Source organism: Cuculus canorus, chromosome 3 (assembly GCF_017976375.1).
Source record: "Cuculus canorus isolate bCucCan1 chromosome 3, bCucCan1.pri, whole genome shotgun sequence".
Taxonomy (NCBI): domain Eukaryota; kingdom Metazoa; phylum Chordata; class Aves; order Cuculiformes; family Cuculidae; genus Cuculus; species Cuculus canorus.
The window spans coordinates 10,310,048-10,330,311 of NC_071403.1; the positions used below are offsets into that span (position 1 = coordinate 10,310,048).

The 20,264-nt window shown below is 40.6% G+C and overlaps 1 protein-coding gene across 2 annotated transcripts; it reads right to left on the reverse strand.

The window, feature by feature from the left end:
• Nucleotides 1-6: 6 nt before the first annotated feature.
• On the reverse strand, nucleotides 7-18,176 carry RAB23 (RAB23, member RAS oncogene family). Of its 2 annotated transcripts, XM_054062138.1 has the most exons (8): nucleotides 18,040-18,058; nucleotides 15,245-15,376; nucleotides 14,344-14,545; nucleotides 13,524-13,609; nucleotides 8,682-8,838; nucleotides 7,092-7,174; nucleotides 5,548-5,640; nucleotides 7-4,690 (listed from the first exon to the last, which is right to left on the reverse strand). In XM_054062138.1, exons 3-8 carry the CDS (start codon nucleotides 14,496-14,498, stop codon nucleotides 4,551-4,553), a joined length of 714 nt encoding a protein of 237 aa, XP_053918113.1. In that variant the 5' UTR covers nucleotides 14,499-14,545; nucleotides 15,245-15,376; nucleotides 18,040-18,058; the 3' UTR covers nucleotides 7-4,550. The 2 variants fall into 2 exon arrangements, with proteins under 2 accessions (XP_053918113.1, XP_009566062.1); XM_009567767.2 differs by lacking the exon at nucleotides 15,245-15,376 and having other exon boundaries at nucleotides 18,040-18,176.
• Nucleotides 18,177-20,264: the final 2,088 nt, after the last annotated feature.

The window sequence follows — 20,264 nt, forward strand, 5'->3', positions numbered from 1 at the left end:
TATGTTGGCTTTTTTTCTAAAAATATATTACATTTACTTGAGATCACAACAGAGTTGTGTACATTATCTGTTTTAACCACTCAGTCACATGAACTTGCAAATAAGAGTAAGTCATTTATTAGTAACAATGCATCTTCACCTTTGCAATGAGAGCGGGATCTCTCTTGGTCCCGATTCTTACTTTTTTTTGACCAAATTTAGTTGGTTCTGCTGAACCAAACTTATCTTGGCAACAGAAGAAAAAACACTCATCACATACATTATTTATCAGTATTACCCTACTACTGGAAACCTGAGAATGAGCCCAGTTCAGTACTAGGACTCACCTGGGTTTGTGATGACGGGTGTAAAACACTCTGATACGGAACTGTTTGAAAGTTTCTCTTAAATCTATTACAGCACCTTTCATTTTAAATCTAAAGATTGCTGCATTTTTCTTCTGTAATTTTAATTCCCTATTAGGATGCCATATTTAGCAGAGAGAAGTATTCTGTCAGTATTATTTGAGCATTCAAAAAAAGATACACACAACTGTTGCTCCCTACAAAAAGGTAGTAAAGTAGCTTTGATGAAATAAAGCTTGTTGGACCACGCTGGCTCTCTGGCTTACGTACAATTAGTGTTCAGGAACTGCAGTGTCAGCTGGAGGTCTACGATTACATCTAGAAAAGCCGTGGGGCTTAGGTACCACCACTAGAATCCAAGCAGCAAGTTTGTTAGTTTGCTGTAGCATTGAATTCCCACAAGAGGGTTCTGCAGTGCAAATAATTAATTCTATTATTAACTGGTAGCTGTCAGCTTGAATAGATGAATTAACAGGTTCAAAGTGCATGTTCACTGAGCATTGTGCACGTACCCCTGCACAACCTGCAGCCAGTACGACGTGTTCAGCTGCTCAATCCCCTTTAGTATAACATACACCGACAGAAGTGATGCAAAGGAAAATTACGTGTCAATATGCTGCAGCTCAAGAATTGAAAGGAGGAAAAAAAAAGACAAATTTTACTGAAGCATTAAAAAACTGAAGAGGAAATCAGACTGACAGTGTGGCGATTCAGGTATTTTGACTCAAAAAGGTAAGTGTTGTCTTAAGAAACACTGAAAATAAGAAAACTCCAACATTGTCTCAAATGGAATATTTTTTTCAAAATAAACCACACAGACGCAAGCACAAAAGTCTTTGTGTGATCAGTCTTACAACTTCGAGACTTGTTGTTTCCAGATGGAAATACATCCCTAGCATCACCACTTTGCATCAAACAATGCTCCCTTACTGGGAGAACACCCATTCACTGACTGGATACAACACGGGAGTGACAGATGCTTTAGTGCCATACTCTTCAGTGAATGTTTATTTCTAATAAGTATTTATTTTTCTGATCTCGTGGGATGTCCCTGTCCATGGGAGGGGGGTTGGAACTAGATGACTTTTAAGGTCCCTTCCAACCCAAACTATTCCGTGATTTCACCCAGGCATCAACAATTACTGAAGTTTAGTACGAGCGCTAGCACGATCAGCTGAAAGCAAAGAATTTTGGCAAGATTCAGATAATACGTCCCATGAGTTATTCAAGAGATAATAACAGATAAAACAGGAGTGCAATTAGCTTAGTCTCCCAGAAGAAAACTTCCTGTCTTGTGGTTGGAACATCTCTTGCTCCTAATCCAGCCTGCCACAGGTGTAACAGCACTACATCCTCTTCCACCATGCAGTCACACAGACGCACAGCGAAAGGCGTTTTTATTACCAGCTCTGCACCTCTAGGTTTTAGTAAGTAAAACATCTGATACTTTAATAAGAACACTTTTGAGTGGAGAATGGGGCAACGGCTGCAATGAAAATTATTCACAAAGGACAATGCAAGTGCTGAACATCCAGGCACGTCTGCTCATCCAAAAGGCAAGAGTTACTCCCACTGAACTTGCATATTCCTGCAATATGCAAGGCACCTAGTTTACATCTAAACACTGACCCCAGTGGGATAAAAATTCAATTTTCAAGCAGCGTACATGCAGAGCACTTCCAGAAAAAGGATAATTTGGACAGTCTCCATCTCAGTCGTACTGCAAAACAAGCACTGCAAAGTCACAGCGAAGAGTGAGTCACTTGAGACTTAAGGTATGAATGAAATTAAAACTCACCCTTACCTGATGCTGCAAATACATATTCCAATGTTAAAGTACGTGTACTACATTTCAACATAGCCTAAATTTAGCACGTCTGTCAACCTATAAATATTTCCAGAGTTTTCAGTCCTTAAAACAGTGGTTTAAAATGACAGACCTTCGATACAAATGGCTTATGTAACAGCACAATGCCTGCAGTGTCCCATGTAATAGTACAAATGGTCATTACACGTAATAAAGGCTTCATTTTCAGTACTCTGTACAAAGTCAAACAAAGCAAAAAAAAGACGTTTCAGACACTTGGTGGGTTTGTTTTTCAGGAACAATGAATAAAAATGTGAACCCGGCAGACAGACAATGAAATGCAGAAGTTTCCCTATTAAAAACAGTTGTCAAAATTCTCATGCATACACTCTATCCTGCAGCCTGAGGTTGTAAGGCAGCCCCATGACGTACAATCCTAAGTCTTATCCTAAGTACCTCACTACTACAATTGCTAAGACAGACAGGACCTGACTCCATCTACACATACATACAGTGATTAAATGCACTTGTTAAAAACCAAAGGCCTTTAATAAGATAAAACAGCAGAAACACTACAGTGAGGAACACAGTTTTGCTGCAATAACAAAGGGGACCGAGCGCCTTGAAGGCCGCCCTCTTGCCAGCAACAGGAGATGCTCTAACAGCTCGTCAAAGAAACAACCGTACTCGGTATAACGTCTAATACAGTAAACATAAAATACAGAGTTCAGAGATCTTTAGTGTTTGTGCATAACTCGCCACGCACCTCCCTCCCTGCAGGCAGCGGGGAAGTGAGTACATTTCAGTTTCCATATGCACTGACTTTGAAACAAAGTCAAGCTTCCTCCATGAATTCACACAGTGAAAACTCCTTCCTCCAAAAATATACAGGACCACTCGACTCATTTTCATTCTCGCACACCATTTAAAAAACTATTAAAACTCTGAATTGTTTCAAGCAGCATATTTTTGCATTTGTCACTGGCAGGTTTGTTGTAGAAATCTTATAAAGTTAAAATTATATCATACCGTACAAAAACATGTAAACAAAATGGAAATTTTTTAAAAGTCATGCATGCTTTTGAAGAGGATTAAAAAGTGTTTATTTTTGGTAATTAAAAGATATCTTGCTCAGCATTTTTAAAAGCACCTTAGTGATTTAGGAGCCTAAGTCCAAATAACCTTAATTTAGATTTGGGCTCCTAAACATCTAAATTGATTCTGTAAAATTACTTAAGCACTTTGAAAGCTTTTTGCCATGTCTCTGATCTTGCAGAATTAAGATTTTCTGTAACCAGCAGCTCTTAATCTGAGACTACATTCAAGCTGGTCTCGTTAATGTAGTTCAGTTATCAATCAGCTGCATTTATTTTTTGATCCTCCACAACTTAGTTTATGCTATCTATGAAAATTTTTTCCAAAGAAGATAAATATTTTGTGACACCACTTTGCAAGTTCTTTTTTTCATAGACGACACAGGATACAACAATCAAATTTGAACAGGAATATGATTATATTATAAGTTCCTTCTGAATAGCTGTTAGTGTCAAAGATGGTGTTATTTGTTCAACCTGTTCAGACTGAGAAAAACAAACTTACAAAAACACCTGTAGCACAGCATTAGGTAAAAAAGAGCATTTTTGGCACCATACATTTTTAAACCTAAGCTTTTAGGCCCGAAGTATAGCAAGTTAAATGTACACAGTGGCAGCTGGGAAAGCCTCATCTGAAATGCAACGGTTTTAAAGGAAATTTTTTTGTGTGGAAGATGCTGTTTTATGCCCATTAGCTCATCTCCAAGTAACGTGTACACTGGAATTTAGTCTAAATATTCATGTCAAATGTTTACATATATACCTTAGCACTCATATAATACATGTATATTGCACCAATAGAACTGTCAGAATCTATATTAATACAGTCAGGCACAGAATGTAATGTCTTTTTGCTCTTCATTTATTTTCTTAGTCTCCTGACTAACTAGTTCTAACATTTTCTTTGAAATTTAGGTGCGAGGTTGCTACTTTACCTTGGGCCATAGTGTTTTGTTCTGTACCTATACTTGTAAGTATTATCCTTATGTTAAATGTGCTCTGATGCAGCAATCCCTAGTTCATAGCTCGTTAAGGAATTCCTTGAAAAAGGAGAAGTTTGCTTAATTTTTACAAAGTGCACAGGGCAGCCACGGTTCTGTCTTTTGCCACCAGGTGTCTCGCTCTACACACCAGAAAACACTGCATCAGCAAGTTTACATAAATCCATCCTCTATCAAGGATCCCATAGGCACAAGATTTGCTAAAGCACTGGTAAAAATACCTCTGCAGCTGGCTTTATTCTGTATTCAATTGCACAACTTCATCCAATTCACTGGGTTGGGTTTTTTTCCCTCCAGAAGTGGCCTAAAGTACGCTGCAGTTGCTAAAAAGACTTCTGTTTCTCTTGGTCCTCTGTTTGTTTGGTCTAAGGTTGATGACATCTCCACCATTGAGAGTGCTAGAATTTTGGTTGGAGTGACTTCCACCAGCCGTATTGAAAACACCTACAGAAATTAAAGACAAGATTGTATTTCTTACTTCCTACAGCATAACACATTAACACTTCAGACACAACATCTCCTAAGGCATAGCGGAGCATCTCAAATGCATACTCTAGTTTTCAAAGGCTTTATGTATTTCTGGGTCAATTTTGCAGCTAAATTTGAAGCAGAGCCAGTTGGAATTACTAGCCAGGCAGCAGCAGTACTTAAAGCTGGTATACAACATCTACTTGACGGGCAGCATACGCACTCATCTGTGTTTGTGTATGCTGCTAATTGCACGGTATCAAAGTTATAGTTAGTTGAGTAATAGAAGAAAAGAAAAACATGACGATTTTAAAGTTGGAAATTTTGCTGAGATAAAGGTAAGGAAAATGCCTGAATAAAAAGGGAGTGCTTCAAGGAAAACAAATTAACTGACTTAGAAATGCTCTAAAATAGGACTACAGAAGCTCAGTGTTCCCTTACATAATGGAATTTACAAAGACCTCCTTATTAAATGTCACATTCTTTCACTGTGACTCTCTTGTAAATCTGCACCAAGATGAGTAACCCCAATACTCATTACGTTAAAACATTCAACAACCATCCTTCCTCAAGACCTTACAAAATGTTTGTTTAAATTGTTTTAATAAAAAGGCTCTTGCCAAACATTAGCTAGAAACATCTGTTTGACAATCTTGTAACTTTAGAGTCATGAAGTGATTTTACAGAAGGAAAGGAGACAATATCCTAAGATAGGGAGGTAATAATTATACCCTGACTGACCTTGCATTAACTCCATAAGGAAACAGATCAGTTCATAAGTTTTGGTGGAACAAAATACGATTTTCTGGTTCTTTTTATTATAGTATACGTACCAATCTTGTTACTGCTTGTATGTACTAGTTCTGGATCTTCAGCTGTTTGTTGCTTGAGCTTTTGAAGATATTTATCAGCCAAATACTTAAAAACTGGAATAATAAAAAGAAAAAAGGGTACATCAGAGTACGCTTAAAAATAATATTTAGATCAATAATAATACCTTCGTATCAAAATTCTAAAAGGGCACCCGATCCCACAGGTTTTGTGCAATTTGGTTCAGTGATTCTCTCTTGTCAGACCTGTGTCCCTGAGCAGATCAGTCCAGTGTCTGCCCAGGTCTTACAGTCTGCAGTATCAGAGTCTTGCACAGCAGGTAGAAGCATCTCAACACTCCTGTGATAAAGCTGGCACATACGTGTTGCCAAACATTCCAATTCATGCAGCTTGGAACTTTCCAAAATGATGCAGCAATTTAATATACGTATATATTTTGAAAGAAGTCTTAGAATAATAGCAGTTGTAATTATAATAACTAGTAATAAGGCTATTAATAAAACGTGGCAACATTTTTCTAATTACCTAATGCTACCCACATCTGTACAGTGGGATAGAAAGTCTGCCTAGGATTCTGAGAATATCTACAACTATCAGAGAATTTTCAGAATCTATATATGCTATGATCGTTTGCAACCGCAACTGTAATTAAAAACTCATGTAAAGATAAATTTACATTTTGTCTTGTACGTGTTTTTTATCACGGTGAAGGATGTTAGCAGAAAAGAAACAATTACTTTACTATCAAGTTAGCTTGAATAAACAAAACATGTTATCAGAGACTGTAATAATGATTATTCAAATACCGCACAAAAGATAATGAGTGAATTTTTTAACAGTACTCTTATGAAATTAAATATATACATTAAAAAGCTATACATTAAATATATACATTAAAAACCTTGGGAACTAGCAAAACATGATCAGTAAACAAAAGGATGCTCGAGATCACAGGATCACAAAATCATAGAATAGTTCGGGTTGGAAGGGACCTTCAAGACCATCCAGTTCCACCCCCCTGCCATGGGCAGGGACTTCCCACTGGATCAGGAAGACATCCAGTCTTTTAGTGTACTTTATTTAAATAAAATAAATGAAATATTTTATTTCAATTATTCATTAACAAATACAAAATAATCTGTCCAACAATTTGTATACTGGACTTGAACTTCTCCCTATCAATTTTGTAAAAGCTCGGTGCACGTTGACAGTTATTAGAACAAAGCGGCTTTAACACATTGGTACTTGCAAATATTCAAGATGCGCACTGTTTGTGGAAGAGAAAAGAAAGATGTACACAAAGAAACAGGCCCAACACACTAATATCAAGTAATTAATAGAACAGATTGGTTGGAAAAGACCTTAGGGATCATCGAGTCCAGCCAATTCCAGCAATGTTTTAAGAAGTGTGCTGCTAAGAAATATAAAAAGTATTGCCAACAGCACGCGACAACATGGGAAGTGGCCGATCACGCAAACCAGAGAGCTGTGCAGCACCACACAGTAGAGGGCAAGACAGACACCCGCTCTGCTCTCTCTCTCCTACCTTCAGTGACGTTGAGGTCTTCCTTCACAGACGCTCGGTAGAACCTTAATTTTAGCTTTTTTGCCAGTGCTTCTGCCTCTTCACTGCACAACAGAAGAAGATTTTGTAAATACTGATTTGTGTTATTTGCCAACATTTATCCTTACAGACAAAATGATTTCTGCTACGTTAAACACAGCAAAGTGCGTTAAGAAACTCAGTCAGTCAAAAAATACCCGATCCTTAATTTCTTCGTAATATCACTCCTATAAGAAGAAGATATTTTACATGCAGTTTCTTTTGGTCATAAAGTAATTACTTTTCAATATTTACTGACTTCATTAACTAAAACTTCCCAAGGGTTTGAAGACGAGCGTCAGCGAAACCAAAAGGAAGAAGGCTCTCATTAACAGCACTGGAATGAGAACAATCACCACTGCAAAGTCAAAACAACAACAAAAAAGTAATCCTATATTTTAATAGGCTGTAGGCGATGCAATGAGATGACTGCAGAGATGAAATCAAGAATTACTTTCTCCCGTGAAGTGAAAGAGAACTTGTGCTAGATTTTGAGGAAAAGCTGACAAAACCTATGAAAATATCACCAAGGCAAATCACATCACTGGAAAGTTGATGTTACTGAGGCAGATGGAGTATTCTGAGAACAAATCCTAAGCCACATACCATGAATAAAGCAGGAGTTCAAAGGCAATTTTGCTTTTCCTTTGAAAAATCCTCAGTATTCTTTGCAGAGGGAGTAGAAGCTGCTTTTTGCCATCAATGATAGCAAACAGAGAACAAAGCAAGCCAGTGCAGGAAACAACAAAAAGAAGAAATAATTTACATCTCTCAAGAAGATGGTAGAAATAAAGAAGTGGAGAATGATCAATTTCATCATGCAATATTTTCTACGTGACATGCTGTGGTAAATAAAAGATAGGATTTTTTAAGCTGATTTTATGGCAAGAATTGAAATCGGTCACATATACAAAGGCAGAATGAACTAACAGTAAAATTTGTAAAGAAAAATACAATGAAGAAAGATCAGCAGCATGCAGTCTGAGAATACCAACAGATACGTATTTCTCTAGAGTTACCATGTTTGGACAAAAATGAGCAATAAAAACAGTTTAAAGAAAGTGAAGTGAAGAATATATTCATTTTTTTCTCAAACCACCTATTTGAAGTTTAATTTTAATAAGCATTCAAAGTCAAACTACAAAACGTAACTTTGGTGGTGCACAGCGCAGTTTAACTGTAAATTTTGAGAGGGGAGAAAATTAACAGTTTTAGAATTCCTAATTGAAAAGAAAAAGGAGAGAATCGTATCATGGCACAACCAAATACTCCCCGCTATTCTTCTATTTGCTTGGCTAACCTTCAGAAGAAGGTGTGAGAAAACTCCTACTTGGCAAGCAGATCTGCCCAAGTAACTACACCCATGCAGCAATACCCATCACCTGTGTTTCTAGGGCAGGTTTTGACACAGGGCTTAGGTTTGACCACCAAATACTGAAAGTCTTCACCAGAAACTCCCACAGATTTTTGTTTAAACGTGTATATACAGAGGGTATAGATTGTTCTTTAAAAGCAGTAAGATAAAACTCCTACTTCTTTATACAAGAGTCATCAAGAAGATCAATCTTATTCTGCACAAGAACTGTGGGAATGTCTCCAACTTCATTCATGACTTTCTCCTTCCAGGTAGGGATTGCTTTGAAGGACTCTCTGTCAGTTGTAGAAAACACAAGAACACAAGCCTGGGCTCCTAAAAATAAACAATTCAATTAGAAATACAAATCAATCGACAAACATTTAAAAAAAGAAGAATCATATGTACTTCAAATACGAGGGATTTGTTCAAGTTTCTCCCATGAAAGTGCACTTTTACCACCATGTTGTGACAAACCAATATGCCATACTTGTAAGGGCCATATTATTTTGATCATCATACCCATTCTTCATGACGGCTACGGGACTGTTGCCTTTCAAACTATTTCCGACATGCAGCGTGTACAACCGGAAAAGGAACAGGAGGAGGTGCGGAAAGGCTGGAAAAAGGGAAAAAGAGGCTTGCTGGTCACTCACTGGCTTTCAGACAGATTAATGGAGGCCAGAAGGCAAGTATTTTTCCGCATGCAGTATCTGTAAAGTCCACTTCCCGTTACTCTTTACGCTACAGTAATTTGGATTTTAAAAAGCAGAAATACTGAAGTTTTCAGAGAAAGTTGTGATTATTTCAAGTAAATTGTTTTGTAGCTTTTTGGAGAAGGTTAGTGTATTTCTACTTCATACTGATTCTACCACAGCTCTATGATATATTATACAAAACATTCTGTATCATTTTTGTTACAGTTTTGTAACAGCCTTAAAAAAAATAGTTAAAACTCATGGATACTGAGAAGGCACTTCTATAGTTGAAATATTAATGAGTGGTCTTTTGACTGCCCAGTAGTCTTTTACTATCCTTAATAAACTACTTTTCTTTGCACATAAACACATGCAGAAAAGCTTTGTTTATATGCCTTTAATATAGTCGATATTTAATAATAGAGTCTAAAAGGAATAGACAGCTAATGTCTTTGAGACTACAGTGTTACCTTGCGGTGAATATCCCATTCTAATCACACATAGCATAAAAAAAAGAAAATTCATACTGATAAAATAATTCATCTGAGAGCCTCGCCAAGTATTCCCCATTCCTGCATTCTGTTTGTCTTTGTATTTCCTCGACACAAAGCACTTGAATTCTTTTACTAGATTTCCTTTGAGTTAGGTTTTCAAAGCCACGTGCAGTTTGTCTTCATGGAAGTCTTCCTATGCTTTTCCACACTCTTTCATATGCCATTAAGACCACTCTGGTGTGGTTTTATACAGAATACTAAGAACTATCCTCAGAATTTCAAATCAAGCTCTACCAACAAAATAGGAGTAATGTAGTCTTCCATAATTTCCCTCATTAGTGGCATTCTAAACTTCTGTTTGTCTTCCTTAATGTCCACACCATACTCTAATGCACGCAACTGTTCTGATGCAATTCCACTTAGAATCCTGAGAGATAGGTATAAAATTAATTATTCTTTCCCAGGCAGGTTAGTTTGCATTTGTCAATACTCAGTTTAACCTGTCATCCCACAATGCCCTTTGATAAAGCCTCTCAGTTTCTTCGCTCTACTGAAGATGAGAATATTTATTAAAAGACTTTCACCATCTGTAAACATCGTCTTGTTCAGTTTTAAGACTAAGAAATCCATTGTGAACTTTCCACTCTGAGGCGCTTTCTCTTCATCCCTCCTTCCACCCATTCATTCCGAATGCTAAAACACGGAGGCAACTCGATAATAGCAGGTTTAGAGGGAAAAGTCCTTGCATGTGATAGGTAAAAAAGCAGCGACTTATAGCGCTAGACCTTACTCAATTCAGATATAATACACGCAGAATGTGGTGGACAGAGATGTAAAAATAACTCAGCTTGGCCATACTGCTTTGAAAGAGAATTATACAATCCTAATTACAATTAGGAATCAAACAAATATTTTTGAGGACCTTCAAGATTCTGACATTCAAATGTTCTTACTAGGAACTTAACACACAAGAGCAAACAGAAGTGTCTTTCCTCATCAAGATATACACCTGTGTATCAACAATGACAAATTCTATATGTAAATGGGTACTTCCAATTGTGTGCTGAAGATTTTGGTCACTGGATTGTAAGAAATATCAGAATTTACTAATCCAAGAACCCTGCAAAATGCTTATTTAAGAAGAAACGAACGAAAGGAGTATCCTTCTCACACTCAACTAAAACCAGTATCAAATGTGATGTTTCTGGAAGTGTGTTTCAGCATAGTGCAAAAGTTAGTATGGGAACACTTCACTAGAAGTTGCTGCAGGGCAGAGATCTTACTAAGAAAACTATTTTAATCTTTTAAGAACACTGCTAAATACTCAGTATTTATATTGTGAACATAAATAAGTTTAAGAAATTATAATGTCCATAAAGGAACTCTAAGGAGGGAAAAAAAAAGTAAAGACAACCCCCAGGATTTAGGTATGGAAATACCTTTCAATATGCAGTGATTGTCAATATTTAAGAGAATGGATAACATTATTATCTCACTCATCTACTCCAAATGGAGTCATACACCACCTCTGTCATACAACAGACCGCGTGTAACAACAGACACCAGCAGCAAAAGCACAGCAAAGTATCAGACAGCATTGTAACAGCTAAAATCAGGACGTTCTCAATGAATATTTAAAACCAAAGTTCTTTTGTAAGAAGCTGTTTTGTAAAGCTAGTTTAAAGTACTGAAGAAAAAGACATTGGAATTTTTAAAAAGGTCCCAACTGGCTGCAGAACCACTGATACGAAATTCATACCTAGGCTAATTCAGAAAAAAGGCAGTAGCACTAGCATCTCTACTGGATTCAAATAGAGCATGAGCTTGTCAGCTTAGCAGTCTCAAAGATCCTCAGCAGACGAGCCCATTTTCATACTCTCTAACTGCATTTTCTCCTTTCATAAAAATACAAAGCCTATGTAATAGGAAATACGTAAAAAAATTCCTTGCTGTGTGTGGACTCACACATGGCTTTACTCTTGGCACCTATTCAGTTCACTCTTCTGTTCTTCGCCTCAGCTTTTTCAGGCTATGACAGAAAACACACAATGACTATAAAATTGTTGATAGCTCCTTCAACCTTAACCTGAAGTAAAATGCAAGGTTGATGATATCTCACCCAGAAGTTCTTGTTTACTGTTGATGTTCTAACTGCTGTAGATCCTGGCTGTCTTTAACAGGCTTAGCAGGGTTTATGGTCTCACTAATAACATCCAAAAGAGGGCTGCCTTGCTTCAAATTGGACCAGAATAGTCTTGCAGTCCTCCCATTACCATAGCTACTATCACCAAAACTGGTTGACAAGCTCGAGGTAGAGCAACGCTATGAAGGATACAGAAATATGGAGTCTAACTATTGTGCAACAAAATGAGGAGCCTGAGAATCAGCAACAGAGTAACAGACTAGTGAGCAAGATGTCCGTTTTCCATCAGAAACCTAACAAGGCTTTACTCAAGATACCAGTGGTGCTGGATGGAAGAGGATGCAGGCACGAAGAAGTCATCAAATAGTGCTTTGAGAAACATCTGTGACATGGATAGAACACGTGGTGCCGCTAATGACGGCCACGTGTGTACGTGTTTAGTACATACATGAAGCACCCAGCCAATTAGAAAATATGTTACTTGGGTCAGATAGAAACTGGTAAGATGCACAATACTTCTATAAAATAGCAGAATGATCTATTTCCACATGAGGATAAGACAAAATAGGAAAAGAAGTATCTTTCTCTGAAGGAATAGTAATCCTTAATTACAATTAACAACCAGATAGATTTGAAAAAAACCACCTCGTATTAATTACCAAAAATGATCATGAAATACAAAAAAGTCTGAGGACTATGCCACCCTGGAAAAGCATGACAGTTATTCTATACTTCCCAGGAACGTTGTGGATGCTCTGAGGAAAGTTGTGGCTGCCCCATCCCTGGAGGTCTTCAAGGCCAGGTTGGATGGGGCCTTGGGCAGCCTGATCCAGTGGGATGTCCCTGCCCATGGCAGGGGAGTTGGAACTGGATGATCTTTAAGGTCCCTTCCAACCAAACTATTCTATGATTCTATTATTTTATCTTTATATCAAGTAATTTGTCTAAGATTTTATACCATAGTGATATATTTTTCCCAGTCACCAAGTAATCAGTTTGACAAGAACTGAACGATGGAGTCTTTGCCAAGTCACTCGTATATATCATGTTAAAAAAGAAAAAAGAAATGTTTTCACAATCCTTGTTAAAGTATATGCAAAGGAAGTGAGTATGCAATCTGTAACTGGCTGAACAGACAACATACCTTCATATGTCTTAATAATATAGTTTCTATTTTATAAAGTAAATACACTTTCCTTATTACTCCATTGTGCTAATGTGTTTTGAGCCTGGCTGTACGAGCAAGAGAACTGTGGTGCCTAGTGAACTGTCTTCCTAGGATGACTGGTGGATTTTTTTCCCCCTAGCTTAATTTCTAAGTGCTTCAGCCATATGTTTTGCAACACTTACAAATATATGTCTTGGACAACTGAGAAAACACTTTTAGAGGGAAAACCATGATTTTGCATTTGATTGCCTGAATGGCTATATTCTGTGCAGATATTTGACTCATTTTGTTCCGTTTTTTAAAGGGCACTACTAGGCATCCTGCATAAAGTGACACTTAATTAAGGCAAAGATCTTACATGAAAGGGAAAAAAAAAATCTAGGAATTGAAACAGGGGAACTAAAAATGCTTTGCACACATATGAAATAACTAAAATTCTTAATACATAGATAGGAAAATATCTTAGGAGCAGACTGAAGAAAAAAGCAACCACTAGATAATAAACACGGTATTTTCACCTCTATAGTAGGCCTTAGTTATTGCATCAAATTCTTCTTGACCCGCAGTGTCCCATAACATCAGCCTGACATCTTCATCATTAACTCTAAAATAAACAATACAGTTTTGCAATCAGTACAACAACCAAGAGCACTTCAAAACAACTGACATGGAAATATTTCTATGTCTACAACGTTAAGAGTAACTCAGTTCAAATTTAACTTCACATAAATATAATGTAACTTAATATTGATAACAGTTCACCTCTGTAACACGCTATGGCAGTGGTCCCCGAATTACATTACATGCTCTTTCCTGACAATTCATATTACATTTTCCTCTTCCTTTCCTCCTCTTCCACTATATTTCTCTCTATGAGGAAAAATAATACTGACTTTAAAACTAAACTTCGACTTATCTGCTTATATAACATAAAGAGACTAAATCTATGGCGTATATAATCATCTCTCCACAGCCATTTAAAGTTATATTGGCTAATAAATTTGTAGCTATTTTATCACAAGCACTTGCACTTCTTCCACAAGAAATTAAAAAAAATAATCAACAGATGGTAGAACACAAAGGAAACTTGTCAAAAGGCTTCGTATGACAGAGGTTTCAAATTTTATTTTGCTTTTAAGATTTATGATTCTAAATCTTGCATGGAAAACAAGAATGATATAGTTATAGTCCACTGTGCAAGGCAGAAAACAACTCTCTGCTCTAAGCTTTGGAGACAGCAGGCTTGTTTCAAGCCTTTGTATATCTTAGGATTACAAAAGAACAAAGAAATAGAGGGAAAGGTAAAAATCAATAGCACGTCATCTGTTTAACACATACTGGATTTGTCTTTCCAGGAAATCGACACCAATAGTTTTCTTGTAGTCTTTTGTAAAAATCCCCTTGCAATATCGCTGAATCATACTGGACTTTCCCACAGCTCCATTTCCCACTACCACCACCTTGATGGCCACCTCCATATCTTCTTCCAGCATCTTTGCAGCCCAAGGCACTCTGAAGCTTATTCAGGAAACTATGGATTCTGTAAACAAAGTAAATAGTCACGTTCATTAAAATGCTGTGGTTGGAAAGCAAGAGTGAATACAACACCACATTCACAAAAACCGTACAATTTATTTTCAGTTCTGCCACAAACCGCTTAAGTGACCTTGGGCAAGTTATTTAGCCTATCTGTTCTTCGATTTACCACTTATTAATTGGAAATTAATACAACTGTTCATAAAAATATCCCTTGACTATATGAATGTATTGTCATATATTGTGTTCCTGATGCGCCACTGCTTACACATACAAGACGCTCAACTGATCCACCTCGTGTGCAGCATGAAGTATGGCAACTTCTAACTTCAACCACTGTTTTCTCATACTCAGCTCACATATCACCACCTAACATCAACACGGATGCTCTGAAAATATAAACCTGTATCATTCTGATTACACCTCTTACTACAGCCTTTACAAAGCATCCAAATTTGTCTTTCTGAGGAAGCTGATTAAAGTCATAATCAAATAAACTTGTGTGCTCTTATTCATTTAATTACTGGCATATGAATCAAAACACTAAGCATAAATATTACTGGGCAGCTCTGAAGATAATGTGTTTTCCAAAGGTCTTTTTTAAAATAGTAAATTGAATAATCCAAGGGTTTTAAAACATTTCTAAAATGTTTAAACTTTCAGATATTTTTTCTTAAAAATACTCAACACACACGTTACTTACATTTAAAAAGTCTATAATATGTCTATTAGGTGTGACACTCATCTCACATCACAGAGTCACTGGAGAGGAGCCACCTAATTCCAGTTCAAACTTGTCCATCTACACCGTACATTAACCAAAGACAACGCCAAGCTGCTGAAGCACATGGACAAAGTTCACAGGGCAAGCAGTTATAGCACAGATGGGAGATTTTTACTTACATTCCAATGTAAAAAGATAGAAAATAATTTATGTGGCTTACTGTAAGGATACTTCCTTTGAGGTTTAGTGGGCTTTTTTTCTTTTGATGATGAAGAGATAGAGGGGCACATAAAAGCCAAGTTAACTCTGTTCTTGCAGGGATATCATAGAATCATAGAATGGTTTGAGTTGGAAGAGACCTTAAAGCCCATCCAGTTCCACTCCCTCCCATGGGCAGGGACACCTCCCCCCAGACCAGGCTGCTCAAAGCCCCATCCAACCTGGCCTTGAACACCTCCAGGGAGGGAGCAGCCACAACCTCCCTGGGCAACCTGTGCCAGTGCCTCACCACCCTCATCGTAAACAATTTTTTCCTAATGTCTAGTCTAAATCTTCCTCTTCCAATTTAAAGCCATTCCCCCTTGCCCTATCACTCCACACCCCTGTAAACAGTCCCTCTCCATCTTTCCTGTAGCCTCTTCAGGTACTGGAAGACTGCTCTAGGGTCTCCCCAGAGCTTTCTCTTTTCCAGGCTGAACAATCCCTACCCTCTCAGCCTGTCCTGGTATGGAAGGTGCTCCAGTCCTCTGATCATCTTTGTAGCCTCATCTGGACCTGTTTTGTAGCCTCCCTCGCCCTGCTGGCCACGCTGCTTTGATGCAGCCCAGGACACGGTTGGCGTTATGGGCTGTGAGCACACATTGCCGGCTCATGCTGAGCTTCTCATCAAGGAGCACCCTCAAGTCCTCCTCTGCAGGGCTGCTCTCAATCACCTTATCCCACATCATATACCAAAATCATCGCACTTTGCAACTGCAGAGCGTCAAATTTCCTTTCAGGAGGTAAGGAGCCCTCCTTTCACAGGGAGCACCTATTTTTGCAGGCTCTGCCCCCTGCAGTTGCCTCTCCGAACCCTCATCCCTGCACACCCAGTGCATCTCGGTGCTGGGCTGCCTGTGGCTGCATTGCACATGGGTGCACACGCATCATCACCGGGTGCTCCGTGGGCACACCAGAGAAGCTGGATATGCTATTTCCAGCCAGGACCTGAGCTCAGCGGAGCTTGCCCCTTGATGCTCCTTACACAGGGGCTGCACCGAGGTCACCCCAGCCCAGCTTGCCCCTGCCCCTGCTCCCAGCATCCTCAACCCCAATCCCTGCTCCTAGCACTGTCAGCCCTGCTCCCTACTCCCAGCACCCTCACCCCTCTCCCAGCACCCCCAGCCCCTGATCTCGGCACCTTCAGCTTTGCAGCTCCCAGCACCCCCTCTCCCTGCTCCCAGCACCCCTTCTCCCTGCTCCCAGCACCCTCTCTCCCTGCTCCAAGCTCCCCCACTCCATGATCCCAGCATCTCTGCTCCTAGTACCCCCAGCCCTGCTCCCAGTACCCCCACTCCCTGCTCCCTGATCCCAGAATCCCTGCTCCCAGCTCTCCCTGCCCCTGCTCCCGGCACCCCCAGCAGCACTCCCAGCTCCCCAAATCCCTGCACCCAGCACCCCTGCTCCCTGCTCACAGCCTCTGCTCCCAGCAACCCTGCTCCAAGCCCCTCTCCCAACCCCCCTCCTAGCTCCCCCAGTCCTGCTGCCAGCTCTCCCAGCAACACCAATTCGTGCTCCCAGCTTTCCCAGCCCCTCTGCCAACTCTCCCAGTCCTGCTCCCAGCTCTCCCAGCCCCTTTCTCACCTCTCCCAGCTCCCCCAGTCCCTCTCCCACTTTTCCCAGCCCCTCTCCCAGCTCCCCCAGCCCCCTTCCCACCTCTCCCAGCCTCTCTCCCAGCTCTCTCAGATTCCCCAGTCCCTCTCCCAGCTCCCCCAGCCCCTCTTCCAGCTCCCCAGTCCCCCTCCCAGCCCTGCTCCCATCTCTCCCAGCCCCTCTCCCATCTCCCCCAGCTCCCCATCCCCTCCCCCATCTCTCCCAGCCCTGCTCCAATCTCTCCCAGCTTCCCCCGTCTCTCTCCCACTTTTCCCAGCCCCTCTCCCAGCTCCCCCAGCCCCTTTCCCATCTCTCCCAGCCTCTCTCCCAGGTCTCCCACTCCTGCTCCCATCTCTCCCATCTCTCCCAGCCCCTCTCCCATCTCCCCCAGTACCTCTCCTAGCTCCCCAGCCCCTCTCCCACTTTTCCCAGCCCCTCTCCCAGCTCCCCCAGTCCCTCTCCCAGCTCTCCAGTCCCTCTCCCAGCTCTCCCAGCCCTGCTCCCAGCTCTCCCAGCTCCCCAGTCCCTCTCCCAGTTCTCCCAGCTCCCCCAGTCCCTCTCCCAGCTCCCCCAGTCCCTCCCAGTTCCTCTCCCAGCTCCCCCAGTCCCTCCCAGTCCCTCTCCCAGCTCCCCCAGTCCCTCCCAGTCCCTCTTCCAGCTCTCCCAGTCCCTCTCCCAGCTCTCCCAGTCCCTCCCAGTCCCTCTCCCAGCTCCCCCAGTCCCTCCCAGTCCCTCTTCCAGCTCTCCCAGTCCCTCTCCCAGCTCCCCCAGTCCCTCCCAGTCCCTCTCCCAGCTCCCCCAGTCCCTCCCAGTCCCTCTTCCAGCTCTCCCAGTCCCTCTCCCAGCTCTCCCAGTCCCTCCCAGTCCCTCTCCCAGCTCTCCCAGTCCCTCTCCCAGCTCCCCCAGCGCCCCTCGCTGCTCACCAGCCCCGTCAGGAGGGCGCGGGCGGCGCTGCCGTGCGCGGCGGCTCCAGGGAGGGAGCGAGGGAGGCGGGGAAGAGGCAGAAGGGAGGGAAGGCGAGAGGAAACCGTTCTCTCTGGGTGACCCAACCCGGACGCACATCCCGGCTTCCCAGGCTGGAAACGCCCCCGGGAGCCGGATTGATGCTGGGGGCGAAGGGAAGGGGACGGTACGTCCCTCTGATTGTGCATCTTGGGACCGAAATCACCGGAATGCAGAATCATGGAATCGTGGAATGGTTTGGTTTGGGAGGGACTGACGCTGAAATGCCAACGAATAAACTCACAGATGATGGTTCACGCAAGATTTTATCATCTGCAAAGAATGAACAGTGTCTGGAAAAAACAAGAAGTAGTTACAAAAAGTGGGATATTTTTTATTTAAGCTAAAGTAGAGTTAAGCTTCATCTGAGTAATTGTATTTTTTTTGGAAGTCAGACAAAATGTCCCTCTTGATAGCATTCTATCTTGATAGCATTCTTGACTGTTTTCTTTCAGACAGTGTTTCTCCAGACACTGTTCTTTCTTTGAACACGATAACATCTTGTCTTCAGTGTGATCTGTGCTGAACAGATGTGTCTTCTTCTATAATCATCTCTGTCCGCAGTCTTTCCCCACCTCAAATGCAAAGTCAGACAGAGAGTTGGCACCGAAAGCTCCAAATTAGCAAGAGATTTGTTGTGAATCATAGAATCACTAGGTTGGAAAAGACCTCTTAGATCATCAAGTCCAACCATAAGTTGACAAGATGAAGCTCATAATGTGAGAATTAACTGATAAGTTTTGCCGCAGTTGGTTTGTATGTTTAATTATCTTGTCATAGAAATCTCTCTTGTATCAAGAGAGAATCTGCAGACAATGTCCAAACATGGATAAATAACCTGAAAGAATAAACGCTATCTTACAGTTGCAAGAAATTATTGATGTGCTTAGTTGTCCTGTAAGATATAACTGTTCTAGGTCAGGAGATAACTTGAAGGAAGTCTCCAGACATGGTTGGATAACTGGAAAAAATAAACATTCTTTGAGGACTTACACAGTTCTTTGTCTAAAACTAGTATACCTACCGACTGCTTTTGTAAGATGGGATGCCTGTTTAAGAAGGGCATCCAATTCAGTGCTGAATTGTAAAATAAAAATATTGTTGCCTTCGGTTTGAAGACTTTGTCCTTTTCAATATTTTACCAGTGAATAAGTGTTTCTCACAGAAGGGACTGATACTGATACCGAAAATGCTGGCAAATAAAATTCCCTAGGACTGGTTTTGCAATTTTAGAAAGCAAGCACCCTTTATCAGGCCTGGGCAACACGAGGCAGTCATCTCCATCAACCCTGTGCAACGAGGCAAGAACTGTTAACAGACTATATTTCCCACTTACATACATATGGATAAACTTTCCCAGAAATCTTATGCATATTTTATTACTTTCCAAGGTCTAATTTTAATTGCAGAAGAAGAGACATTCCACTTTTTGTAATAGTAACCACTTCTTGCATTGTAGTGTTTTTCAAGCAGTGTTTTTCCAGACGTCGTTCATTCTTCAAAGATCACAGAATCACAGAATCACAAGGTTGGAAAGGACCCACTGGATCATCGAGTCCAACCATTCCTAACACTCCCTAAACCATGTCCCTCAGCACTTCATCCACCCGTCCCTTAAACATCTCCAGGGAAGGCGACTCGACCACCTCCCTGGGCAAGATGATGACCTCTTACGTGAAGTATGAGCTGTGATGAACAGTTGTGTCTTCTTCTGTAATCACCTTTGTCTGCAGCCTTTCCCTGTCCCAATTGCAAGGTCAGACAGAGCTGGAGCCAAAGCTCCAAATTAGCAAGAGATTTGACTGTTGCAAAGTTCATAATAATATTAAAATTAGACCTTGGAAAGTAATAGAATATGCATAAGATTTCTGGGAAAATTTATCCATATGTATGTTAGTGGGAAATACATTCTGTAACAGCATCTGTCTCATTATACGTGATTGATGGAGATCACTGCCTGGTAAAGGATCTTGCTTTTTAAAATCCCAAAACAAGTCTCAGAGAGTTTATTTGCTGGCATTTTCAGTATTGGGACCTTAAAAGATCATCCAGTTCCAACCCCCTTGCCACGTGTTCACTAAGCAAGATCAGTGTTTGCCACACTTGAGGAACAGAGGAGTTTGTATCAAAAATAACTCATGCCACA

Bases quoted from the DNA above. Each gene is read 5' to 3' on its own strand.
- RAB23 (XM_009567767.2), bottom strand. From the start codon at position 14,498: ATGCTGGAAGAAGATATGGAGGTGGCCATCAAGGTGGTGGTAGTGGGA. The intron at 8,839-13,523 runs GTGAAAATACCG...GTTTATTTTTAG, and splicing joins AACTAAGGCCTACTATAGAG to GAGCCCAGGCTTGTGTTCTT. The intron at 5,641-7,091 runs GTAGGAGAGAGA...TTATTATTCCAG, and splicing joins AGACCTCAACGTCACTGAAG to TTTTTAAGTATTTGGCTGAT.